Genomic DNA, 27,675 nt, shown 5'->3' with positions numbered 1-27,675 from the left:
CAAATAAGGTAGGATGATGGTAAAGTTCAAAGTGAGACAGTGAGGGCATGTATTAATGTAAATCAACACTGTACAGTATAATTGAACCCACTTGCAAATGGAATTTCGTACGAGTGGTCATTGATCCTGTATCTTTGATCCATTCAATATCACGACAGTACAGTACAACTGAACATAAGGTGCAAGTAGGAGAATGTGCACAACTCTGAAATGTTTGTACTTATTTCCTATACCAGGGGTCTTGAACTAAAATTGATTGAGGTCCAGTAAATGAACCCTTTTTGCCAGCTTAGGCACAGTTATATACCTAAAAACATGAATTGATGCTTTTTTCACAGAGTAAAGAAAGAAATGTAGACAACATTTTTATTGGACACATTATAAACGAATAAGTTTAAGTATATTAAATAATATAAGTGAGGTTTTATTAGAAAATAGTGTTAGGCATATTTATTTAATTATGTGAAAAGGCTTTGCAGTCCAGGTTCGGACCCGAGTCCGCCAGTTGGCAACCCATTCCATATACAAAGAGCAATAGCAGAGCTTGGGGCAGGAGAATTGAGAAGAGCTCAGCAGATGGACAGCTTAGGGAAAAGGCTCATGTGGCACTTTCCAGGTGGAAGAGGATTGAAGTTCATTGTTAGGTTTAGGTTTGTCCTTGATGCCAAAGATAGCTTTTGTGTGGAATGTCATCATAGAGAGTAGCTGGGCACCAGTCAAGTGCCGCGTGTTTTTTCCTTTCCTTTGGTTATGCGCACAGATGACTTGATTAAATGCAGTCTTTTTTCCAGTACCATTTTACCCTGTTTGTAACCAACAACACAATCACACACCCCAAAAACTTCGTGGAGTTGTTGCATTAAACAGCTCAGAAGAATAAAGACTCAGAGGTTACTGCATTGTGACTATACACCACCAGATCATGCAGCTCATAACTGAAAGTGAAGGCAGGTGCTCTGAAAACAAGACAAGCCAGTGAAGGGTTTAATGCTCTGGGCAATGTATCGCATGGAAACCTTGGGTCCAGGTATTCACATGGAAGTTAATTTGATATTGCATACCTTAACATGCCTACCTGTGAGGACCAGGTACACACATTCATGACACTTGCAATCCTGATCACATTGGCCTCTTTCAAAAGTAATTTGCTTTGCCATGCTACAAACGTTATTGCTAAAAATGATTTGAGGAACATGCCGAAGAGTTTGAATGAACTCCTGGTAATTTCTTAGCACCAGATACCACAGGGGCAACTTAAGAGGTCTAGTTGAGCCCATGCTTTGGCTGGTCCGAGCTGTTTTGGTGGAAAGTGCGTGACAGCATTTTTTTAGAGTTGGCCTTAATGTTTTGACTATCTTATAAACATAAAGACAGAAATCATCCCTGCTTATGCTTGTTTGTGTGCTGGCATTTGACTTATTTAAGCTAGACACAAGTATAAAGTAATGTTAAATGAATGGTAATAAAGCAGACCATATAGGTCTTGTTATAGTTATTTTTTGCCATCTGACTGCTGTCTAATTGTGCTACAGCCAACACGCATGTCCTGCCCTTCTGGTTTTAACTGGGCCAGAAATAAGGGAACAGCATAGCACCATCTTTGCTACGACCACCTTTTTTTCTTCTCCAACAACCGAAAAAACAAAACGTCCTCTCTGCAGATTATTGGTATTTTTTGTTGTAAAGTTAATCTGTTTTACAGTCATGTAACCTCCATGCTGTATAGCACACACTATTATCCATATATTTACATTTGTAAAAAAAAAAAAGATTTTCAAAGGCAAAGCTTCAAAAACCACCGTGTGATAAAACTGATTAAAAATGTTTTGTGCAGCCCTAATAATAATAAAAAATAATAAAATGACAGCTTGGATATATTAGTCAATGTGCAGCAGATTTACTGTCCTCTAAAAATAACTCAACATACAGCCATTAATGTCAAAATAGCTGGCAACAAAAGTGAGTACACCCTAAGTGATAACAGCTGTAAGAAACTTAACCATGCAAAGCCACATGTCCTATTAATCATGTTCATGTTGTTGTCTGCTTGACAGGACCATACAAATCTGTGTATCTTGTATTAGAGCAGTTAAAATTTGGTGCTTTGAGTAAAATATTTTTCATACTGACCACTGGATGTTCAACATGGCACCTCATGGCAACGAACTCTTTGATCATTTTAGAATTAGAAAGATGGCCTAGGCTATAAGATCAGTAACACCCTGAAACTGAGTTATAATACAGTGGCCAGGGTCATACAGGCCTTGTAAGGGTCAATCAAAGATGTTAAGTCCTTTATGCTGTGCATCAGGTGCGGAAGCTGGCTTCAAAAAACAGATGCATGAGTGCTGCCAGCATTGCTTTAGAGGTTGCAGAAGCGGAAGGTTCACTTTTCAGTGCTCAGACCATACGCACTGTTCACCTCGCACTGCAACAAGTCAGTTTGCATGGTCCTCATCTAAAGCTGGCCCACAAGAAAGCCTTCAAACAGTTTGATGAAGACAACCTGTCCAGGAGCATGAATTACTGGAACCATGTCCTTTGGTTTAAGGAGACTAAGATAAACTTCTTCGGCTAAGATGGTGTCCAGCATGTGTTGTGAGGAGTATCAAGAACATTGTGTCTTGCCTACAGTTAAGCATGGTGGTGGTAGCATCATGGTCTGAGGCTGCATGGGTGCTGCTGGTACTGGGGGACCTGCGGTTCATTGAGGGATTATATAATTTACTGTGACATTTTGAAGCAGAACATGGTGCTCTCCTTTCACAAACTGGGCCGAACGCCAGTTTTTTTCCAAAATAATAGAGACCACAAACTCCATCAAAATGACATTCCTTGCTTAGGAAGTGGAAGGTGATGGAGTGGCTAAGTATGTATTTAGACCTGAACCATATTGAGCGCCTGTGGGGCATCCTCAAGCGGAAGATGGAGAAGCACCATGTGTCTTACATTCAGCACCTCTGTGATGTCATTATGGAGGAGTGGAAGAGGCAATGCTGCTAACACAAAATATTGACACTTTGGACACAGTTTTGACATGCTCACTAAGAGTTTACTCACTTTTGTTGCCATCTATTTAGACAATAATGACTGCATGTTGAGTTATATTTAGAGGACAGTACGTTTATACTGCTATACAAGCTGCACATTGACTACACTCAATATATCCAGTAGGTCCTAAAATGGTTGCTGGACTGTGAGGGGTGTACTCATTTTTGTGAGATACTGTACATATTTTGCTTGCTAATTATTGCTGTAAAATGTAAAGCCTCTTCATAGAATGTCTCGTCTGTGAGTTTAAATTTCTCAGACAAATGAAGCTGCCTCTGTTCAATGAGCACACCCTTTCCTAATTGGGTGAATCCTTAAAATAGCTTTGGCTACAGCAGCCATCTAGGCATTGAGGCCAGTCTTTAGAAGGAAATGAACTTTGATGTCAATGTTTTTGAGCAAAAAGAGCCCCCTAGTCACAGTTAATGAAATATTATGAGATGATTGTCACCTAATACTGTCTTTGTGCACTCTTGAAGTTTTATCCACTCCAAACACAGGAAAGCATAAAGCGCTTTCTGATAGAATTAAATGGCAAGTGCATGTGAAGTTTATTTTACAGTGACCTGCTTTTATTGTTTGCTACTGCTGACTTTTAGCATGCCCAATTATGTCAACAATTTAAGTTCAATCTTTTTTTTTTGTTTTAAACACATTAAAATGATTATTAATGTTATATAACTATTAATATAACTATTACCAGGCTTATACAATTTTACATTGTGGCAATATCTAATGAAGGTTATTATATTGCATAACCAAGACTGCTGTCAATTACGAATTTTGCAGAGGACCCTTGTAAACCATTGCTTTATGCAAGCAATATGCTTTTTCACCATTCAAAAAAAGGGGCAAAAGATCTTATTAATAAAAAAGAGATAACCTAATCAACATGTGAATTGATTTTTGTAGGCATTTTGGACACTGATATTTACAGACACTTCCTGGCAGCTGCAGTCTCTTCCCCCAGTGTTCTGGGCTTCTATTGTACTTTCACATTCTGTCAAGGCGACTAGAGAATATTTAGATTTCATTAATATGAAGAAATAAAATTCTCATAGATAACTTGTATCCATGTACAGTGTATATCCATTAGCGTGTGTGTGTGTGTGTGTGTGTGTGTGTGTGTGTGTGTGTGTGTATATATATATATATATATATATATATATATATATATATATATATATATATATATATATATATATATATATACACATATACACACACACACACACACACACACACATTATATTAGTGTGTGTATATGCAATACGTTGCGGTTTTCTTAATGCTTCACTTATACACTTTTATCTGCTTTTTTTTTTCTTTTCTTTTATAAATATTATATTTTTTATTATTTTAAACATCAAATCAGAGCAAATTATGTATGTCCACTTTTCTGCTTTATTGCCACATGCATAATGAATCGTTTACAGAGAAGTCACTTGTTAAATATGTTGTATATTATTGTGAATTTGTGTCTTTCTATCTTTAGACTTTCTAGGAAAATGGCAGAAACCCAGACACTTAACTTTGGACCAGAATGGTAAGTGCTATTATTGAAATAATTCTTTCTGCTTTTATATGTATAGTTATTGGTAATGAAATGATGAGCCCTTTTTGTCAGCTAATGCTTAAACATCTTACCCACAGGCTCCGAGCTTTGTCTGGAGGAGGTGGGAGCAGCATTGTGGCTTCTCCACCACTCTCACCTGCATTGCCAAAGTATAAACTTGCAGACTATCGCTACGGGAGAGAAGAGATGCTTGCACTTTATATAAAGGATAACAAGGTAGACAGCAGGCCATAAATGGCACTTTAAAAATTCATTATTTTCATGTATCTAGTTTTGCTTTTCAAAAACAGAAACAATACAATATCATTTCACTTCAGTCTTTTTTAGTGCTGCTTTAGCAAAACAAAGTTAAAGACAATGAAAGTTAAACTAAATCGGCTATTGTCAAAAATCCTGATAGTTTTTCCTGGGAGTGTTTGAGAGGGTCTGCTGACATTAAGAGATCAGCCACGAGAGTCAAATCACTTACACCATGAGCTGTTTGTTCTTAAGACGGTGCTGCACAGACAGCAGCATTAATATAACTATAAAAGCTTACATTTATAATGTATTATTTTTATAATTATATTCATTACTAATTTCATGTTGAATTCATTTCTGTAAAATCCACTATCGGTCAACCTCTACTAAAAATGGTGACACTTCTCAAATGAGACTATTTTTTTAGTATTGCATAAAACCAAAGCCTGTATGTTCTTGTATAGTATGAATATTCTATTTCAAAGGCATGGCATTAATATTGAGTTGTTCCTCCTTTGCTCTTCAAAACTACTTTTTGCTTCTTTCCTGAACTTTGTGTCAAAAATTTGGGGAAGACCCACATATAAGGGTCAAGCACGTTATTCATTTTAAAAATTAATTTTTATGCTTGTTTAATTTTTTTTTTCATTTCCTCCTTCGGTGGAATATCTTTGTGCTTAACCATGCCTGTGTTTTGTTGCTGTAGATTCCTGTAGATCTACATGACAAGGAATTTCTGCCTATTTTACAAGAGGAGCCCCTACCCCCACTAGCCCTAGTGTCTTTTACAGAGGAAGAACAGGTGAGATTGGTTGGTGGTTTTTACCCAATATACAACTCTCCAAACGAAACCTCTTATGAATAGTACTCCACTTAAAACTTAAACACAAACCATGTTCTGAGAAGAAGAACAGACTACTGTTCAATGTAAAAAAAAAAAAAAAATATATATATATATATATATATATATATATATATATATATATATATATATATATATATATATTCTCTGTTGTAATTAAACAGTTTAAGAGAGTAAAAGAGGGTGTTATCATTAGATTTTAATCTTTTAAACATTGATGTATTAGTTTGTGCAGGTACAGTGGTGTGAAAGTGTTTGACCCCTTCCTGACTTCCTTTTTTTTAGCATGTTTGTCACAGTTTAATGTTTCAGTTCATCAAACTAATTTATCAGTAAAAGATAACACAAGTGAACACAATATGCGGTTTTTAAATGAAGTTTTTATTATTGAGGGAAAACTAAATCCAAAACTACATGGCCCTGTGTGAAAAAGGATTTGCCCCACTGTTAAAACTGTGGTTTATCACACCTGAGTGTGTGAATCTCTTAAATAGAATCTCCTAACCCTGCCTGACAAAGTGAAGTAGACCAAAAGATCCTCAAAAGCTAGACATCATGCCGAGATCCAAAAAAATTTAGAAACAAATGAGAAAGAAAGTAATTGAGATCTATCAGTCTGGAAAAGGTTATAAAGCCATTTCTAAAGCTTGGGGACTCCAGCGAACCACAGTGAGAGCCATTATTCACAAATAGCAAAAAAATGGAACAGGGGAGAACCTTCCCAGGAGTGGCCGGCCGACCAAAATTACCCCAAGAGCACCGCGACGACTCATCCAAGAGGTCACAAAAGACCCCACAACAACATCCAAAGAACTGCAGGCCTTATATATTATATTATATATTATATTATATTGATTTTATATATATATATATATATATATACACACACAAATATAAAAAGTTTGGAGGCCGGTCATTTGCCGTCCAGGGACGAAAGCTGTGGAACGCACTTCCAGCACACTTACGAAGCATGAGAGTGTTTTTAAATTGCAGTTGAAAAGCCATTTATTTATACAAGCTTTTGATACGTATTTCGACTGCTTTTTTATTGTGTTGTTATATTTTGTTCTCTTTTGTTGTTTTTACTGGAAAGAGCCTTGTGCTCCTTTTGGCTGTCAGGCACGCTATAAATAAAATTTGATTGATTGGTTTAGGGGCAAACACTTTTTCACACAGGGCCATGTAGTTTTGGATTTTGTTTTTCCTCATTAATAAAAACCTTAATTTAAGAACTGAATGTTGTTCACTTGTTATTTTTTAATACTTTTTTAATTAGTTTGATAAACTGAAACATTAAAGTGTGACACATGCAAAAAAATAAGAAATCAGGAACACAACAAACACTTTTTCACACCACTGAAGTTTAAGCAGTTGAAAGCATAGTCACTTTAAACAACTGTGCACACCAAAATGACTTCTCAAGTAATATCGGAGCAAGGTTTTAATTGCAGTGAAAGATTCTTTTGGCCCACTGTTAAATCAAATGCAATCTCTTTTTGTTTGTTTTTGTATTATTTACGGAAAACTTTTAGGAGATGTAACCTTCTTAATCAACCACTGAGGCATAAATTTCACTGTATGCGCCAGAAATCTGTTCTGTCTAAGAAACTATAAGAGAAAATAAGACCTTGATTCAGTATGCACTGTGTTTTGAATTGGCTATTTATTTAACTGTGAATAATTATATATAATTAAATTTTTCATATATTTAATTGATTTCAGAGAATTTTATTTCCCTTCCATTATGGTTTATAAATGTTTCTAAAAGAAAGTGACCTTTTGTTTGTTCTATTTTGTTATTTTTTTGTCCTGTGTAAAACCACACCATACTAGGTGCCATAGTAACCCTACCAGATGCCACCCCACAATGCCACAAAAACAGCACACCGCATTTTCTTAGAGAACGTGCAACTTGATGCACAGTTTTGTATTAGACATGTAAAATTGGAATAATATATTGTCTTCTCCAATGAGAAATTCTTTAGTTTTAGTAACCTAGGGTAGCCCATGCATGTGTTCGCCTTTGGCCAAACTGTAACATTGTGCTGTGTGTTTTGTGTTCAACAGAGGAATTTCTCTATGTCAGTAAACAGCGCAGCAGTGTTGCGCCTGACCGGGCGAGGAGGGGGTGTGGTAGCAGGGGCACCACGAGGTCGAAGTTCTTCACGTGGGCGAGGTGAGAACTCAAAAAAAAAAAAAAAAAAAACGGTCACGATTTTGCTTCCACGTCCCACTGTTAACTTTCAGTAAAAACACACGATGGATGAGGATAAAGCTGTGTCCTTAGTATAAAACTGTGCGTCATAACTTGTGTTTGATGTAAAGCCAAACCAGCATGCAGATTTTAAAGATTGAGTATAGTAAATATGAAAAACAGAATTAACATTGATTATCAGCTACACTTGATCAAAAAAACAATGTTTGACTTTTTACAAACTGTGAAAGACTCGCACTCTTGCAATCTGCTGCCTGAGAACTGCATAAAATAAGGAACCTTTTTTTCCCATTCAACTCATTTTAACTTATCTAAATTGTGTACAGACTACACACGATTTACCCAAAATGACATATTGTCTTAATAAGATAGGAAAGATAGACTAACTATAAACTATAAACAGATTAATAACTATTCCTGGTTTTAGCAAGAATATTACACCTCCATTTACTTTTACATTGTACTTTTCATTTCAAATGAATATTACATTAGGTATTATTATTATTATTATTATTATTATTATGTAAAGGGTTTCCAAATCATAATGTCTTTTTCATAAAGTGACTTGGAGCATGATTGTATGATACAAACACAGTATCTAATCTATAATAAAATTATTTTTAATCATCACTCTACTACTAGTGACTAGTAATCAACAAAATAAGTCATTTAGATTAGTTTGTGATGTTATTCTTTCTTGGCTTTAGGATGAGCAGTACACATGGCACAATGCTGTTTTTAAGTGTGTGGCTTTTTATGTCTTGTGATTGCAGGTCGAGGAAGAGGGGAAGGAGGGTTTTACCAAAGAAGTTTTGATGATGTAGAAGGCGGCTTTGGTCGCGGAGGGAGAGAGATGCATCGGTCTCAAAGCTGGGAGGAAAGGTAGGCCTGTCGCATGCCAGCAAATCATTTCCTCGTTCCTCTTAACCATTCAGAACTTCTGACCTATGATCAGAATCTGTTACCACATTTTTATCTGAAATTGTTAGACCTCAGCAGCTGTCTTGCACATTTCAAAATGGGGGAAAACAGTTAAAGCAACACTTTCACTTTTGAAGAAAAGGAGCTGCTGGAGTGTGTTTTTGTGTGTACAAATTTGGCATCTAGGTCTTGCAATCTCACCACAGCAGGGTCCTACTTGAGAGCCCAAGACATTGTATTTTAATATAATTTGATGTGAATTCCCAGTAAATTGCAAAGCATATATACACTCGTGTTTATGCTGAAGTAATTATGCAACGTATAAATATTAAGATGTATTATAAGTGCCTCAACAAACAGCACAAAGTTTACTTGTTTTTGACCTTAATAATCAATACCCCCATATTCCCTTCAGCCAATAACACTTAACACCTGGTACAAGAGTGTTGCTGGCTTCCAACATAAATGTAAAGCCATTAGTGGTTGGGCATGAGGGGTAGGTTGAAGAATTCTACCCAAAAGAATAATCTTTACAAACTTGTCGTTCTGTTATGACATTTGCATACTGCTATTGTGTAGAATGTTTTTTTTATTTCAGACTCTTTTTGTAAGTGTGAACATGCATAACAGTTAAATGTAAAGTAAAGCAAATGTGATAAGGATAGCTTTTCCTGATAGACATGCCCTCTGTTTTTGTTTTTCCAGGGGAGACAGAAGATTTGAAAAGCCAAGTCGAAAGGATCCAGGTTGGTATACCACATATTTGCATGGTTAGCACATTTAAATCCCCCTAATGTATTTCAAATTGTAATCACAATCTTTTTTTTCCTTAGATGGAGCTCCAGCCCACTTTCAGCTCAACCATTGTAAGTTCTTATGTTAATAAAAGTAACTTTTTATAAAAACTAGCAAATGTATTTCATATACATACATATATGATTAACTGCCTGGCTTTTTTTACATTTTCAATTGCACTTCTGTTTTTCTTTCTTCTTTTCTTGTTTCTCTGCCTCCCCACACCCCCTTTGCATGCTCATGCATGCACATACACACAGTACGCGCAAATTATGAGGATGGCAGTACAGGCCTAGTGCGTAAGCACGATTTCACACGCTCCGAGAGTGAGAATTGGAGGCTGTCGCGTGATGAACAGAACGGTGAGGATGAGGAGGGTGGTGGTTGGCGTCTAGCAGGCTCCCGCCGGGACAACGAACGATGGTGTCCACCGAGTCCAGGTGGGAGCCTTTATAACTCCATCCTCCTTCTGTTTAATTCTCTCAAATTTCTACACTACACTGCATTCATTCTGGAGTGTGACACACAATAAATAAATAAAAATATATAAATAAAATATATTTTTTGTTGTGTATTACTGAGAATTTATCTTCATCTTACTGATCCCCCCCCCTTCTTCTTCTTCTTCTTCTTTTTCGTCTTTCCTCAAGCATTCGAGACATTTTAATTGTGTTTTAGGTGCATGTTATTGAATAAAATTACATAACTTTGCAATTAACCTGTAACCAGTTAACTAGTCTCTAACATACTTTGTCTTTCTCTGTCTTTCTCTTTCTAAAGACGGGCCACGCTTGGCTGGAGGATGGCGGGAACAACCAGATCAGCGGCGGCGACTGCCAATGGATTCCCGTGGGGAGGAGGAGCGTGGTGTGGGGTACAGGCGACCACGCTCGGCCAGTGGCAGCATGGAGGACGAGAGGGATGCACTGCCTGAATGGTGTCTGGAGGATGCTGAGGAGGAGACAGGCACTTTTGACTCATCTGGAGCTTTTCTCCCACTCAAGGTAGTTAGGGGTCTATCACACAGCGTGTTTTTACCCTACTCGTTCTTCTCTTTTGGATTTTGTTGTTCGGTTTTTCAACATCTTACTATTGCAGCAAAAATGATATATTAAATTATATTACCTGTTTCTGTTGTGGTGATAAACACAGTAGTCAGTGTATCCAGAAACATGCATTGCATTATGTTAAGCATTGTGTGAATGTATGCATTTTCTCTCCAGGTCTGTGTATTGTAATATGTGTGTAAAGTTGTGATGGGAATTAGATATTGGCCCAATCAGAGAACAGGTCATGTTTCTTTAACAATGTTTAGCAATATTTGTTTCATGTTTTGTGATTCAAGTGTTCCTGTTCGATTCTCTTTGTTTTCAAAAGCTTCCTCTCTGACAGGTAATATATGGTTTTAGATACGTTTCTTTTTGTTCAGCTTCTTTTTTTGTCTGCTGTCCAATCAGAAAACTCCTGCAGAGCCAATTCTTGAGGAGGCAGAGCTAGAGTTCCGTCCACTAGAGGAGGGTGAAGATTGCTGCGAGAACGATGAAAATGAAGCAGAGCATCCTAAAGAACCTGACAGCAAGTGCCAAACTGCCAGGCATGAGGGTATGGTGGATATTTTACCATCAATGTTTCAGTAGACCGCTTGTAAAGTGATGTTATATTTTAGCGTCTCAATGTATATTTTGTGAAGTAAATATGTAATTATAGTTAATATGTAAATGTAAATGTGATATGGGTGCTTTTAATAGTTAATAGGTTATTATACTTTCATTTCAATTATTTTGTTAGTAAAGGTAAGATGTGTTGCATTTTGTATGCAGATGCAGTCAAATCAGAAGAGGTTTCTCCACCTGCTGCTCCATTACCTCCAGTTCCAGAGCCAACTGTGTCTGTAGCTTTGCCTTCCAGCCTTTCAGAGAGGGTGGAGGAGCCTGAGAAACCAGCAGCACCTGAAATCAGAGCTGCTGCTGTTCATTTACACTCAGCTCTGCCCATCTCCATACCACACAGCACAAATACACTCAGCACACTAACAGGTAAAAAGCTAAGTTCTTCTGTCATGAAATATGTACTTGCCAAAAGCTTTCACTTGCCTGATGGTGTACTTGGTCGGACAAAATAGCATTTGCTAAACCACTGATAAATGTAAAATGCTCAAAAGTGCTCAGTACTATGTTTTAGGTCTCCGGAAACACTCTAATTGACTGGTTTAGCTAGTCATTAAAGGGAAGAAAAAATAACTGTCATTGATTGTCATGTCACACATTACTATGTACGTTAAGGTTTTAGTCTGGCTACTATCAATTATTAAAAATTCTTTTTATAGTTGCTTTAACGGTTGTGAATACTTAATAATCACACCCATATCTACTGCTTGAACGTATTCCAGATTTAGTCCCCTCTTGCTGTTATAATATATTCCACTTTTCTGGGTAGGACTTTCACTAGATTTTGGAGCATTGCAGTGGGACTTTGCAACAGCTGCTTTTCGAACCATATTAGCATAACTGGTTTCTCACACTGATGTTGGGAGAGGAAGCCTTTGGCATTCCAGTTAATTCAAAAAGTTTTGTGATCCTGGCATCGCCATGCTGGATCAGGTTTGCGCTTGGTTATTTTAAGGGAAGGGAAATCATAACACTACAGCATACAAAGACATTTTAGAAAGTTGCATGTTTCCAACTTTTTTGCAACAGTTTGGTGAAAGCCCATATATTGGTGTGATGGTCGGGTGTCTTCAAGTTTTGGCCATCTAGAGTATAATGAAACTAGTCGGAAATAGCACAACAGCAAGCAGGCATGTAACTCTCTTACCTGCAAGAGCAGGTTTGCAGTTTGAGAGAATCGGCTCAAATGAGATTTATTTGTGTTCAAACCAATTTGCTAACGATGTGCTTTTTTCGGTTAAGTTCGTATTGCCTCAAAAAATGTTATAAAAGATGATTACCTTAATGAAAGCTCATTTCATCACACTTTATAACCCTTGCTTACTTTTCTGTTGTCTGTTTAAATGTTTTAGAGCTTCCAGCCTCTTCCCTCCCAGTGTTGCCCACCCAGCAAATCACTTCACATCCCAAGTCAGTGGAGGTGCCAGTGGTATTACCTGATGCACTTCATTTCCCAAAGAACATCATATCAATTGGAAAACTTGCAACCTTGCCCACAGATGCAGATGAGGATGAGGGCCTCAAACACTTTGAGCAGGTTGGCCTGGAAGTCCCCCACCCCCTCCCTCTGTCGCTCTCGCTCTCGCTCTCACTTGTTTTCTTGCTCTTTGCTCTTTTTCTCTCTTGTTGTTTAGGAAGCAATATTTATACATGCATATAATATAGTATTACTTTTTTTATTTTTTATTATTACATAGGAAATGCAAGAGAAGTGACTGTTTATGCATATTTTCTCATGTAGATGCACATTGTGACGTTTATAGGATTTCATGAAACTGAAATAATTGAAAAATCGCTTAATTTGACTAAAGTTTAGTTAAAATATTAGTGTTTTCACTAAAGCCTGTTAAAATAACCTGATATTACCTCATCTAGGGTGTCTTTTCTTTTTTCATTTTCCCTCTGATAGGAAGCCGAAAAAATGGTGGCATATTTACATGATGGTGCCGTGGATGATGATCGTTTGGGGTCTAAGAGTGCAGAGCGACCCAAAGTTGCCTGCCTGCCACCATCCCATGAGGCTGCTCTCAAGTGGTACTACAAGGATCCTCAGGGAGAGATTCAAGGTAAAAAACAAGCACTGCAATGTAGCATGCTAGTTTTTTAATACAAGTGAGTGATGATTGCAAAAACTAAAGCATATAGTGCTATAGATGCATGACAAATAAAAAAAAAAAAAAAGGGTGTCCTTTTTGGTATATTTTTCTTTTGTGGTTTGCCTCCACTTATCCTGTTAGAAGGAAAAATGAAGCATTACTTTTTTTTTATGAATATTCTTCCTGGAGCACAGTGCCCCATTCACGGGCATTCAGGTCCACAGAAAGATTTAAAGAGTATAACAATGGTCATATTCTGTGACCTTCAAAATGACCAGATTCAACCTTATAATTCACCTGTGGGTGATTTTGTAATATAAAATATTATATAGAGCTCTCCAGCACAATCATCAGAACATATATTGATGGGATATGTTGTCCTAGAATAATGTTCACACCTTTATCCATTTATTTACCCCACCCCCATTCATATCTGAGCATCTGTCAATCTTATAAAACTCCATGGGGAATACCATAGGTGTTTGCCTTGTTGTTTACTTCATTACCTTTTTTTATAGGTCCATTCAGTAATCATGAGATGTCTGAGTGGTTCCAGGCTGGGTATTTCACAATGACGCTGCTGGTCAAAAGGGGCTGTGATGAAGGTTTTCATCCCCTGGGAGAAATCTTTAAGATGTGGGGGAGAGTGCCTTTTGCCCCTGGCCCTCCACTACCTCCTTTACTGGTAATAATAACTTGCATTTTTACCCATAACAAGAAATGCGGATGAAGGTCTAAAGCCTTGTTGGTTAACAAAAGCATTGAATTTAATCAAAGGTATATAAACCGTTACAGAAGCTGCACTCTGAAGTATGTACATAAAATTTCACAAGAATGAGAACTAAAATATGTAACCATGAAACTATGAATATTTTAATTTGAATAAGTTGGACCAGGCAAGGCAACAATTGCATGGCCATAAAATAAAGACAGAATTGTGTATGTGCATTATTGGGAAAACAAAAAAGAAAGTACACAAGTGACACACATTGCTTACAACACGTAATATTAGGCAAGTGTTTTGCAGCAATTTAAAGAAAACAAAAAAAAAAATCTAATCGATGTCCTTGATACTGTCTCATATGGATTCGATTTTTATTTGAATTAAATTAGCTTTTATTATTATTACTTTTTCATCTGGTATGGCGGTGTAAGATGCATGCAAATTAGCAACCAGTAGCATGTGCTGTGGATTCTCAGTTTCAGAATCAACACTTTCTGCTCTGCTGCCAGTCCCTCCACATAATTTAGTGTGTGTGTATCAAATTTGTACAGCCTTAAATAGAGCTTCACATCCTTAATAACACACACTCACACAGACAAACCAATAGGTGTACATGTTAATTAAAGTTGATGTTATTTAAATATAAAGGTTAAATGCACCATCCTGAAGCAGTTTTTAAATGAACTATTGCAAATGTCATTGATTGGACTCATTAATTTGGTCATGACTTTTTTACATTACTGGTCAACTGAACATTCTTGCTAATTTACATGTCAACTATTAAATATAAGTAGTCATGCAATGCTTGGTTCATATATAGGGTAAATGTAGGGTAGATGTGAGGCAGCCGGAGGTGACCTCTGGTGTCTGTTGCGTAGTCCATGTGCTGAATGTCTGCTTTTGGTCTTGTTTGCTCAATGCTTATATATCAGTGAGACCTCTGTTTGTGTATGTATAAAGGGAGATGCTGATCAGGAGAGATTGAAAAGACAGCAGGAGCTAAATGCTCTAAGCATCTATCAGCTTCAGCAACTGCAATATCAGTACATAATCAGGTAAAATGTCATCACTATTGCCTTTCCCTGCCTTCTACATGCATAAAGTAAGCAGCACCATCTAGTTGTTAATGCTTTTAAAATTACTTAAAACTACAACTTTACAGTAATTTCATTAGTACTATTTATTTAGAAATGCACCAATCAGCCATAGCATAGAAACCACCTGCCCGATTTTTGAAAGCACCCCCTTGCCCCTCCAAAACACCTTTGGAGTCTTCATGGCATTTGAAATGTGTGCTGTGGTGTTTTGTGCTGTCTGACACAAAGACTTTAGCAGCAGTTCTTTAACTTGTAAGGTGGGTTTTTTGAGGTGGTACAGCATGTCCCACAGATGCTCGATCAGCTTAAAGTCAGCACAATTAACTTTTTGCCATGTGCTCTAACTATTAAGGAACAACTTTTGCAGTGTGAAAGGGTGTGTTATACTGCTGAAAGAGGCCCTGTGGCAGGATGTTATACTGATTTTATAATATATATAGCATTACCATTGCTATGCAATGGTGTGTACTTGATTTGCAGAATTTTATAGAAAGGTGGACTGTCAAAATAACATCCAGATTATTGCAAAGACATCTAGGTTTCCCAGTAGAATATTGCCCAAAGCATCACACTGTCTTCACCAGCTTACCTTTTTCCTCTAAGAGTGCAACCCCGTGCCCTTCTTGTCCCCATGCTGTATTAAAATATAAAACAAAATAAAAAAAAGAGAGAGAATGTGATTCATCAGGCCACCATTCTCCATTGCTCTTTGACCTAGTTCTGATGCTTAAGTTGTGATGAACTTTGTGCTATGACAAATTCAAGTCAAACCTTAATATTTTTTATTTTACTTATGCTACAGTAGCTTTTCTGTGGGATCTGGCCTAGCTCAGATCGTTATGCTTGGGCCTTTTTTGTTGCTGTCAAAAGGTCAACTATGATAACTAACCGACTTGCTGCCTAATATGACCCACCCCATCATCACTGCTGCTGTAAAGTGATAATGTTCTAGTCACCGGTCACTGGTTTAAATGTTATAGCTGATAGGGCATAGTTATCTGAAACGCCTATTGTGCTTTCCTGAAATTCAGTATGACTGATCAAACATTTGCTTGCAACATTGTTGATGTGCCTTATAGACACATGCTATAGATAACAATTATTTAGCACTTGCATCTCAAAAGCTTTTCAGTATTTAAAAAAGTATCCACAAAAGAATAACTTAAACTCTTTACCTTATAAAATTATATAATGTCGTCTTGCGTGTGTGTGTGTGTGTGTGTGTGTGTGTGTGTGTGTGTGTGTGTGTGTGTGTGTATGCAGGCAGCAGCAGTATGCTCAGGCTCTAGCTCAACAAAAAGTGCTTAATTCAGCTCCCCCTCCAACACAACAGCAACAGCAACTTAATCTGTTTCTGCAACAAGCGCTCAAACTCAGGTGAGCTAATGTGCACCATTTTCAGAAGTAGTATTCAAGCAGAAGGAATGCTGTTTGCATTTAATATGATCATTTAAACATTGTTTGTCCTTCAAGGCTCACCCATTTACTTTTACCATTTCACACATTTTTATTATTGTGCAGATCCCAGGAACAGCAGCAGAGTCTTTTACCGCCAGTGACGCGTTCCATGTCCGTTCCAGATTCAGGTTCGATTTGGGATATACAGAACCCATCTACCCAAGCATCCTGTACAGCAAACATACAACCAGCAGCTCCAAGCAGTACGTCTTCATTTCAAACTACTACTTAACTCACGGACACGCACACTAATATGAAAAACTTGAACACACTATTAAATCTGTGTATACCTCAGTCTTTCAAAAATAATTATAATCCCTTCATTAAAAGATCACTCATATCCTTGTGAAAGTCTTAATGGCATACTATAGTAAATCAATAACATTTTCGAAACCTACATGACAATACATTTATGAAAACATTGGACAAAATAACAAAAATCCATGTATGTGTTTATAAATCTTAATTTTCCAGCCAATATTATAATTCATTTATTATTGAATATATAATGTTACTGAAAAGACTTACAATTTAATGTATGTCCTGCTGCAATTTAAATGTTATTAACTGCAATTAGAATTTTGATATTTGTTAGCTAAAAATTTATTTTAATTATAAATGCTATAATTTTTGAGAATTTCACAGAGCATGAAATTTGTAGATTAGAAGCAAAGAAAACGTCTTCTTTTGGAGTTCTGATGTAACTACTTATTAAAATATATCAACAACTTATTAAAATATATTGATTTGGATGAGTAAGCAAAGGGTTTTGTGAAATTACCTTCAAGAAAGTCAGGTCTGATAGTGTCATTGTTTAAATAGCATTGCTTGTTTCTTATCGTAGCTCATCATAATCCACTTTGAATGATTTTGTACTATAGTTTTACCTGCAATATACTGCTTTTGGCTTGGACATGCTTGGTGTGTATGGTATTGTTTTACTGGCTTGTCCTGGAGGTGAGCGTAGGAGTCAACGGAGGATGTTATCTAAGTGGCCTCTTTGATTTTGATGAGTCATACTGAGATTTCACAGCCTAGACTTCATCCTGGTTTTGTGTTCATGTGCTCTCACCACAGATTTGAGAACCTGATTCCTCTTATAAATGTCACAGGCTTGAATAATTTATTTTCAAACTAGTTCATGTGGGTTGTCTTTTGAAAAAAGTTGCACAAACAATATGCTTGAACCAACATTTTCACTGCATATGAAGTTTTTACTTATTCTTGTTTCCAGTGGTGTTTATGGGGGTGTTTCAATAACTCATTACTCTTAGTCTCAAACCAAGAAAACTAACCTGGGAATGTGTGATAACACAGGAAACCCAACTAGTAGAAGTTTCAGCTTCCTCTCTTGCACAGGAAACCAAATTATCAATAAATGTTCACATGCTTCTCTTGCAGTGATTGTTAAAATTTTGAAGATTTAGAAAATTTACTTTGATCAGTTGACCCAAGTGAAGTCTTTGCTCGAAAAAACTGATCGTGTGGAATATTTGCTGAAAGCGGAATGAAAATAAAACAGCGCAGCCATTTTAGTATTCCTAACTCCTGATTAGTTATAACGATGGTCCCCGAGTTACGATGGTTCGACTTATGATTTTTACGATCTTCCGATGACTATAGCAATACAACAAAATTAGAAAAATATAAAATAGGCACAGGCAGCAGCGTACGATGTACGATACGTTGAATGTCTCCTGCTTGTAGTGAAAAAAGAAAAGGAAAGCCAATTGGATTAGAGCAGAAAATGAAAATTATAAATCAGCATAAAGCAAGAAAGACTGTCACAGTCAGGGTACCATCTTCGACTTACGATATTTTTGACTTGCAAAGGGGGCGCATCTCCATCATAAGTAGACGACTACCTGTATTATTATATGTATTTGGTTGTATCAAGAGATCATGTCAGGACTCCATGCCTGAATATGTCACAAAAGTGTATTCTTTTGCTTTTAGCATGGGAAGGCACAAGTGTGTGGGATCTGCCAATAGACACCATACCTCAACCATCTATTGAACAGATACAACTGGAGAAGGCTAAAGCTGCTAAGGTATGCCAAACAAGCCTGGATTTCTGCATATAATAAACATTTAATTTGAAGAATATAGAGAAGAGTACTCATTAGGCAGTATTAAAGTTCATTATCAAAGTTCAGTATTTTAAATAAGTAAAATGGTAAATGAATGGCAACCATGTCTTGGCCTCAGCAATAAGGATTTGTAATACAAGCTAAAATGTGCATCTCTACACACAATAACTTATGGGTTCTTTTGTTTTTAATGCTTATGTAATTGCCATCTGGTCTCCTAAAGCTGGAGATGGAACTCAGAGTCAAAAGAGAAGAAGAGGAGAGAAAGCGTCTGGAGGAGGTGCTGCGGGCACAGCAGGAAGAAGAGCGCAAACGTCTGGAGGAAGAGGAGCTGGCTCGACGAAATCAGGTCAGGGTAATAGGAACTTCACACAAAAGCTTGTTTATTAGTCTTAAGCTTGCATGTAGTCATTTTTTTGTAGAACATGTATGTCTTTACCTAGAACGAATTTTCAACATAAATCCACTGGTAAAAATTAAAATGTACAGAAGTTATAAGCCTTTTATTAATCTCTAGATGAAACAGCAGGAACCCAGACTTGTGTGAACCGAAAGTGAGATAGAAATCTTCAATTAGTTTTCTGGTTACTTTTATCTTATTTTTTTACTTAAGTGACATGTTTGTCATTGATTAGAAAAGGGAAAGTTGTGCTATGAATATTATTTAGTTCTGCTTTTCTAACACAAGTTGATCTTAAACCCATATTAGGATGGATCAGTAATTAAGCTTAGTAAAGCACACTCATAACTGAATTATTAGGGTCCAAAAATGAAATTGGAAAAACATTAGTTCATTTCTGCCAAATGTGTCTATCAGGAATTTTGTTCTATATGTTATTAATGCCCATTTTGTCTGTTTTAGGAGGAGGCACTCAGGAGGCAACTGGAGCAAGAGGAGTCACAACGGCGACAGAAAGAGGAAGAAGAACGTCTGGCACGGGAGGAGGAGCTCCGCAGGCTAGAGGAGAGAAGGAGAGAAGAGGAAGAAAGAAATCAAAGGGAAGAATTCCTCAGAAAGCAGGTGACTCCTCTGACGCCATGTTAGACACACAATTGCCGTTTAACTTTGAGTTCAAAGGATTTCAAGCTAAAACTGAAGTATAGTCTGACATTGGGCACAGCTCACAAAACATCTGGTCACAAGCTTTGAAGCGGTGAAGATTATTGTATTTTTGATTTTTTAAAATGCTGCAATATAGTAGTACAAAATATAGTCCTAATAAAATGTCCAACAGGCTACAGAAAGACGTCTCTTTGGTCATAGATGTTTGGTTAAAGTAACACAGTGTGTGGGAAATTTTGTGAACACTTTATTTCATGGTTTCCATTTTGTGTGTAATCTTTTCAAAAAGATGTGATTACAGTCTGCCATGTGTTTCATTTGCAAATTTTTCAAAGATTCAATCAAGGATCAATCGAGTAAAGTTTGATCCAAGTTGATCAAACATGAAACATCAGCTGCTCCTGGAAGTTAATCTCTTTTTTTGAAAAGCAGTTTTTACAGTACAGAAGCCTTTTTAATGCTTTTATTTTGTATTACTTAAAGACCAAAAACTTAAAACCTACACGTATTAATTGCAGCTGTTGCCATGCAGTGTGAGCGTAAAAGGAGCGTATGTCTTTATTTGGCAATAGATGTAGAATGCCCCAAATCAAATGATGACAATCAAATACTGTTGGTGACGCAGCATTGGGAAAGTGTTATATGGAAATGCTTCTCATTTACGGTAACATTTGAACACTGCCTGTGAGAAGAAGTGAAGTGGTTTGTTTGTTTTTTAAGTTAATTCTTTATTGTATGTGGGTGTTTTCAGGAAGAGGCACGAAGGAAACAGGAGGAACTGGAGGCTCAGAGGAGGCGAGAGGAGGAAGCTGCAGCATTGGCTCGACAACAGCAAGAAGAGCAGAAGAGGAGAGAGCAGGAGCTCCAGAGGCAGCAGGAGCTCCAGAGGCAGCAGGAGCTCCAAAGGGAAAAGGAGCTTTTAAAGCAGCAGGAATTACAGAGGCAGCAAGAGACTCAGAGGCAACAAGAAGCGCAGAGGCAGCAGGAGCTACAGAGACAGAGACAGCAGCAGCAGGAGGCCCTTCGTCGACTCCAGCAACAACAGCAGCAACAACAGCTGGCCCAGATGAAGGTACTACAAAAGGCTGGGATGAAGTGATCTGCGATTCTTCCCAGTTTAATTCGAGGAGCATGGCAATTTGACTTCAGCTTTGGTTAGATCTGCTAAATATCTAAATACCATACATTTTTCATGCTAGTCTGTTTTTCTAATTTGCAGCTTCCCTCTTCATCTAAGTGGGGACAGCAGTCTGCCACAACAGTTTCCCTCTCCCAAACACAGAACACTTTGTCACTCAGCGAGATCCAGAAACTTGAAGAGGAGCGAGAACGACTAGCTAGAGAGGAGGTATGAAATGCATGTACCAGCTTCTCTTTTAAGTTTAGTTAGTACATCACCTCCTTTGCTCCCTATGACATGAACTTTGTCACATGAACTGTGTAGCAGCGACGCAAGCAGCAGGAGCTCCAGAGGCAGCAACAGCAACAACAACAGCAACCTCAGTCTAAGCTTTCAGGCTGGGGCAGTGTGGCCAAGCAACCGGCAGCCACTAAATCCCTTCTGGAGATTCAACAGGAGGAGGCTCAGCAGATGAAGCAGAGGAAAGAGCAGCAGCAATCTACAGTTATACAGCAAAACCGCACACAAAACAAAGCTGTGAGTACCGGAACAGTCATCACAGAAAATTTTGGAACAGCAAGGCGAACATTTTCGATCACTTGAAAATGGGCGAATAGTTTGGGTTTACTGTTGGTCTAATAAAAATGGGTGGGTTCAAATGAAATGCTATGTTCTAGGGTTTTTTTTTAGTTCAACACATCATTTATCTGTTTATTTTTAAATATGTGGATAACAAAACCAAAACAGTTTTCTGTTCAAGTATATTTGGATTATAAGCTAAAAGTCTCTGTGTGCCACATTAATCGTGCAATTGGTTCTTTTGTACAATAGGTTTAGGTCTGTTAAACAAAAAGTTTGTGTACTTGCATTTAGGCTTTGACCGCTTCAGTGTGGGGTTCAGTGAGTAACACCAGTCACTGGGGCTCAGACAACAGCAGCATCTGGGGTGACACTCAGAACTCTAACCTAGGCTTCTGGGATGACGCTGTGAAGGAAACTGCTCCACCTCCAACCACACGAAAAAACAACCCACAGAAAAACAAGGGAAATGTTAACCTCAGGTAAAGACTGCAGCTGTGTACTGTAAGTGAATCTTTCTTTAACACTCTGAAAAGTCAGCCATAAAATCTGCATTGTAAAGTCTTTCTTCTATAGCCTGCAAAAACATAAAGGCTCCAATTCGATGCAGATATCTTGTGTGGACTATGAACAAGTAGATTTCTACTGGTTTTGGTGAACTTGAGTCTGTTTTATATAAAAATGTGCCGCTTTGGTATATTCTGCATTTCTAAAGCTTGTTTTAGAACAAGTAAAAATAATCTGAATGGTGTAATCTTTAATATAAAGGTGGTGAATGACGAGAAACACCACAGATTCTGGTGTTAAGTATTAAGTTAAATGTTTTTAATACTTTATGTTCTTTCTTTTGGTTTGTGTTGCAGTAACAGTAACAGTGGGAAATCCAGTAAGAAGGTAGAAGAAGAGGAGAAACTGTTAAAGCTGTTTCAGGGAGCCAATAAAACTCAGGATGGCTTTATGCAGTGGTGTGAGCAGATGCTACACACACTTAACACTGCCAACAACCTTGATGGTGAGGTACTCGCACCCACTGGCAAGAACACAAAACTGGAGGTTTAAATGCAACCATAACCAATGTGAAAAACTGTTGTGACTTTAAAAGGTGTAAAATGGATTTTATCCAGGTTTTTACTAGTGTAATTACATCCATCTGATCATCTTTGACAACCAAATCCTTTTTGATGGAATTATTTTTGAAAGTACTCTGCAGTTTAGGGTTTACCATAGGTGAGCCTTGCATTTCACACCTAAGCCTTTAGTGATGTTCCACCTGACTCAACCCACCTCCTTATACAATATTTATAATGCCACCATCTATATTATAGAAAAGTGCAGTATAGAAGAGTGCTGCATTTCATGCAGTGAGAATGAATGTCATTATTAATGCAAGAAATCCAATGAACACAATTCTCCTTTCACTGCAGCCACAGCTCACACATACATCATCTTTAACAGAAGCATCAATATTGACCGCATAAAATGACCATGGGTTTTCCTCTTTTCTGCATTTTTTTTGTGCATTATAGTTTTCCTGGGGATTTGAAATTAAGGCAGATTGTGAGTGTTTTGTGCAAATTCTATGGGAAATTAAACACGAAATTATAAGTGGTACATGAAAAAGCTTAACATCTGTTTTCAACTGCTTTGGCCTACCTTTTACTCATTGTCTATCTTTCTTCCGTCTTGTAAATGTCCATGAAAGTATATCTGCAACCAAAAATGATAAAAACAGCAATTAAATCCACACAAATATATTTGAGCTTGTGCAGTTTGCCACAGATGCGGTTTGTGAGCTGTGACACTCCAATCAAAGGATGTATGTGCAGCACACCCAAGAGAAAGGCTATGAAATGAAGAGAATAGAGTATTGGGAATAATTTACTCTATTCTCCTTGCTGGCCCTGACGGTGCACCACTGGGTTAACTATGGCTCCTACTACTGTTGCTAAGGTTGTAAGTTCAAATCCTGGTGTTAGCCATACTCTTAACTAGGGCTGCAACTAATGATTATATTTTCAATCAGTTAAAAATATTTAAGTTTAATTATGTTTAATTTTGACATTTTAATCCTTATCGTGGCTGCTTGTTGGACTGCATGTGGGATTTCTCCTTTAAACAAATTCCCTCATGCTGAGTAATTTCTTTGTTTAAAAAAGAAATTTCAGTTTGAAAGGTGAAGCAATTTGTGTAAATCAACATTTGTATTGGTATTTTGCAGATGGCAAAAGAAATCTGTATAAAATATACCATTGTTTTAAAAATTTTGTTTAAAGAAATAGACATTTTCTTCAGTTGTGAACATATAACCATCTAGAATATATGATTTAATTGAATTCTTTATAATATATATGCATAAATTAAATTTACAAACATTGAAAAGCATTTGAACGTTGTAAACCCACATTAAATCATGTTTGAAAACAGAAGTTACTGTTGTAGTAGACAAATTCTATAAAAAGAGAATGAAATGGAGAATCGCAGCATGCTAACAGGCTTGCATTAAAAAAAAAAAAAAAAAAAATGCATTGGTGTACAAGTGCATAATCATTCGCTGTAAATCACAAGTGACTGAAGATGTAAGTTTTCTGCTGCTGTTATTTTCTGCTTTTTGATTTAGTGTTTGTTCGCACCGTTTTAATTGAATTTATCACTATGCCGTGAGCGAGCTGACTGTTGCTCGAGTCACGACAGAACAGATCCAGTGCAACTCTACCGAAGTTACAATTTACACAATAGCATTAAAATATACCATTTTCATATGTATATTTACAGTTTTTGCTTACCGTGCTGATGTTTCGCCTTCATCTGTAACACCACTGTGTTTAATTTTCATATGCTCGTGCATCACTGTGGTACTTCCATACCACAAACTCAGCTTTGCATAACTGGCAAGTTCTTTGTTGCGTTGAATATAAAACTCTTCCATGCATTAGGTGACTTGGGACGCACACTTTTTTCTGTTGCCAGTTGACCCTGTACACTCGCCATTTCTCAAGCGGCTTACAGTCACAATAACCCGTAACTTAAGCAGCCCAACTAAGTAATAATTAGCGATTTTATTGATAAGTTGTTGCAGCCCTACTCTTAACCCTCATGTGTTAAGATCAGTTGTGATCAGCCAAAAAGAGTTGCTGTCAGAGCTTTGGTTCTGTCTTTGCACTTGAATTGATCTATAGATTGTAGTAACTTTTGCAACCACTACCTTTAAAGATCATGGGTTTGATGCGTTGGACATTTTTGTATAGAATTAATGGAAAGAAGGAAAACCATGGGAGGTTGGTAGTTGAGTGTGTTATACATTAGCATACATGTTACCCAGAGGTGCATATTTCTAATGTCTAATTTCCAATTTAGGAGAGTAGTGTCACATAAATGTTTGATTTGCACCTTGATTATCAAATGCTCAGAATTGCAAAACCTGAAAAAAAAATATAATTTGTGGTATTTTTCTCATATAAATGAAGCAAAGATAAGATTCAGAGTAGTTATTTTAATTTACTGTATTTACTGTACCAGCACTATCTATGACAATCAGGCAGTTTAGAGTCCTTAAACTTAATGATTTCTTTCCTTCTTTTTTCTCTTTTACTCTGTCTCCCTGTCTTTCTCACTTATTCTCTTCCTCTGTGTTTTTCTCCTTTTTGTTTTTCCATCTGTGTAGTCCCGACATTTGCATCATTCTTAAAGGAGGTGGACTCTCCTTACGAGGTGCATGATTATGTAAGGGCATATCTGGGTGACACTGCCCAGGCCAAGGACTTTGCCAAGCAGTTCCTGGAGCGCCGTGCCAAACAGAACGTCAACCAGCAAAATTCTTTGCCGAGTCAGCAACTGAAAAATCAGCAGGTTAGTGCAAATGTCAAAAGACAAGTGTTTTGGGGAGTTCAGTATTATACAGTGATAGAATGTGAATGTGGTCAGAATAGATTTTTGACTTCTTGATAAAACTAAATACATTTAAGTTCAAGTTTCGTTTGTCATATGTGCAGAAAAGAAAACGTTAAAAGAAAACAGTAAAGTAAATTTTCCTCCATACAATGAAATTAATTCGCTGTCCACAATGAATGCCAGAAAAATAAGCAAATATATATATAGGTATAAATGATATGTAAAGTGTACATTTGTATACAATCAATTAACTGTGTGTACCATAGTCCACACCAAGTGCAAATTCCGTAATGAGTGTGGGAAAAGGTCTGCAATGAGTGTGCAAGGCTTCAATGGGTGTGTAAAGTCCACAGTGATTGTGCAAGTTCCGTAATGAGTGTTCTCTCAACTGTCAGTTGTTTATGAGCCTAATAGCAGTGGGAAAGAAGGACTTTTTTAGTCTATCTGTTTAAAAAGCTTAACACATTTCTTCAAGTTCATTTTGATGGTCAATACATATATACATTGGTTCTTTTAGGACTCTGTGTGGGGGTTAAACCAAACCGTGTCTCAGCCGGTTTTCCAATCCAACCACTCCACAAAGCAACAGCAAACACGCTTTGAGACAGTCACCTCTGGGAAGAAAAAGAAGAAGCAGAAAATGGTGCGGGCCGATCCCAGTCTATTAGGTGAGTCGAAGAGTATCTTGTGTTGGTATAATATGATTATAATGTTAATGAATTGGTACAAAAAAAGAGGCTACATTACAACTTTTCTTATGCACATTTTCACTTCTTACTTTGTACAGGCTTTTCAGTCAACGCGTCATCTGAGCGATTAAACATGGGCGAGATTGAGACTGTGGAGGACTTTTGAGATCTGCTGACAAGCTCCCTCACCCTACTGACTATGTCCGTTCACAACAGCTGCCATTTTACCCCATTACGTTTTTTTGTTTGTTTTGTTTTTTTAAACCTACCCGTGTTCCTATCAATTTATTGCACAGTAATTTCAACCAGAAAATGGAGACAAGTCGAGTCTACTTACTTTAAAGGAAAATACTGAAGCATCTTTCCTGAATTGACTCTTGCATCATGCAAAGAATCTAAAAAGTACTTGCTTCCTAAACAGATGACAAGTAAATCATCACTGTTTGAGAGCAGTGGGAATCCACATGTTCCAATTTCATGTGAGATTTTAGTATTCTATCTGGAAGTCTTCATGAAGGACAACACATCCCCAAATTACTAATCATTAATTTGCTATTTTTTAACATTCATTAAAGCAGTTTAAGCTAAATTTAGGCAAAATTATCTATATACCCATCGTGTCTTTTTTATTTATTAATTTTGCTTCCATTTTCTTTTCCTCCCACTATTCTCTTCCTTCCTTTGCCATGTGTCGGCAGAAGATGACGACAAAGTAGGACCTAAGGGCATATAATCACTGCCGTCCTGTTTTAAGGACGTGTTTGAAAGTTCCAAGTAGTTATCCATTTCTTGTAAAATAATAGGCTGTTTAAAAAAATAAACTTTCAATTCTGTGTCTGTATTATAATATATGGAAACAATGAACCAATGGAGTCATACTTTTTTATTGCAATATGAAAAAAGAATAAAAAACAGTCTCTTGTGTGGGCTGTTCTACATCATCTTGTCTCTCTTTCTGGATGCTTCTGTATTTGAACAGATATGTCCAGGATTTTCATTTCTGTTGAAGGGCAATGGAAGCAAACTTGACTTTCACTATTTAGTGTTTTATTTGTATTGCTCTTGAAATCCTGAATTTATTTTAGCCACCACTAATGCTATATTTTTAATTCCAGCTTTGTGGAAGATGCGCAAATTGAGGCAAAACGTTTCTGAAGTGAGCACAACTGAAAAAAGCACGTTTAATACACTACAAACCTTTTTCTTTATTCAAAATCAGAGTAAGGTAATCTTACACAAAATCTGTTGGAATTGGTGTCAATCCAGTGCCCTAGAGCGGTGGTTCTCAAAGTGGGGTCCAAGACATTTTTATGGTTAACACTTGAGTTCTTGGAGATTGACCAGTTTCAGTGGTCAGTGGATGTGAATGTGTTTAATTCACAGTGGGGCTGAAAATAACTTCAGTGCTTTGCTCTGTTAGTGAAAAGAAAATATATATATATATATATATATATATATATATATATATATATATATATATATATATATATATATATATATATATATATATTTTTTTTTTTTTTTTTTTTTTTAAATAAATATGG

General features: G+C 37.0%; 1 protein-coding gene across 3 annotated transcripts in view; it reads left to right on the top strand.

The window, feature by feature from the left end:
* Window positions 1-26,734, top strand: part of gigyf2 (GRB10 interacting GYF protein 2) — a 29,578-nt gene extending 2,844 nt beyond the window's left edge. Inside the window, exons 2-29 of one of the 3 annotated variants that reach the window (XM_046876539.1) lie at window positions 4,547-4,597; window positions 4,705-4,843; window positions 5,574-5,669; window positions 7,797-7,905; window positions 8,718-8,826; window positions 9,571-9,611; window positions 9,699-9,731; window positions 9,921-10,022; window positions 10,441-10,664; window positions 11,118-11,262; window positions 11,481-11,696; window positions 12,680-12,864; window positions 13,237-13,393; window positions 13,942-14,108; window positions 15,108-15,202; window positions 16,508-16,621; window positions 16,766-16,905; window positions 18,659-18,753; window positions 19,016-19,141; window positions 19,655-19,813; window positions 20,607-20,927; window positions 21,075-21,203; window positions 21,300-21,512; window positions 21,849-22,036; window positions 22,418-22,566; window positions 25,216-25,400; window positions 25,960-26,110; window positions 26,230-26,734. In XM_046876539.1, coding sequence (XP_046732495.1) covers window positions 4,560-4,597; window positions 4,705-4,843; window positions 5,574-5,669; window positions 7,797-7,905; window positions 8,718-8,826; window positions 9,571-9,611; window positions 9,699-9,731; window positions 9,921-10,022; window positions 10,441-10,664; window positions 11,118-11,262; window positions 11,481-11,696; window positions 12,680-12,864; window positions 13,237-13,393; window positions 13,942-14,108; window positions 15,108-15,202; window positions 16,508-16,621; window positions 16,766-16,905; window positions 18,659-18,753; window positions 19,016-19,141; window positions 19,655-19,813; window positions 20,607-20,927; window positions 21,075-21,203; window positions 21,300-21,512; window positions 21,849-22,036; window positions 22,418-22,566; window positions 25,216-25,400; window positions 25,960-26,110; window positions 26,230-26,297 — 3,894 coding nt within the window. In that variant the 5' untranslated portion in view covers window positions 4,547-4,559 and the 3' untranslated portion in view covers window positions 26,298-26,734. Of the gene's footprint in view, window positions 1-4,546; window positions 4,598-4,704; window positions 4,844-5,573; window positions 5,670-7,796; window positions 7,906-8,717; window positions 8,827-9,570; window positions 9,612-9,698; window positions 9,732-9,920; window positions 10,101-10,440; window positions 10,665-11,117; window positions 11,263-11,480; window positions 11,697-12,679; window positions 12,865-13,236; window positions 13,394-13,941; window positions 14,109-15,107; window positions 15,203-16,507; window positions 16,622-16,765; window positions 16,906-18,658; window positions 18,754-19,015; window positions 19,142-19,654; window positions 19,814-20,606; window positions 20,928-21,074; window positions 21,204-21,299; window positions 21,513-21,848; window positions 22,037-22,417; window positions 22,567-25,215; window positions 25,401-25,959; window positions 26,111-26,229 lie in introns of all 3 variants that reach the window. The other 2 variants (XM_046876538.1, XM_046876540.1) reach the window with 2 other exon arrangements.
* Window positions 26,735-27,675: the final 941 nt, after the last annotated feature.

This window comes from Silurus meridionalis, chromosome 20, assembly GCF_014805685.1.
Source record: "Silurus meridionalis isolate SWU-2019-XX chromosome 20, ASM1480568v1, whole genome shotgun sequence".
NCBI lineage: Eukaryota > Metazoa > Chordata > Actinopteri > Siluriformes > Siluridae > Silurus > Silurus meridionalis.
This window is presented reverse-complemented; position numbering and strand designations above follow the sequence as displayed.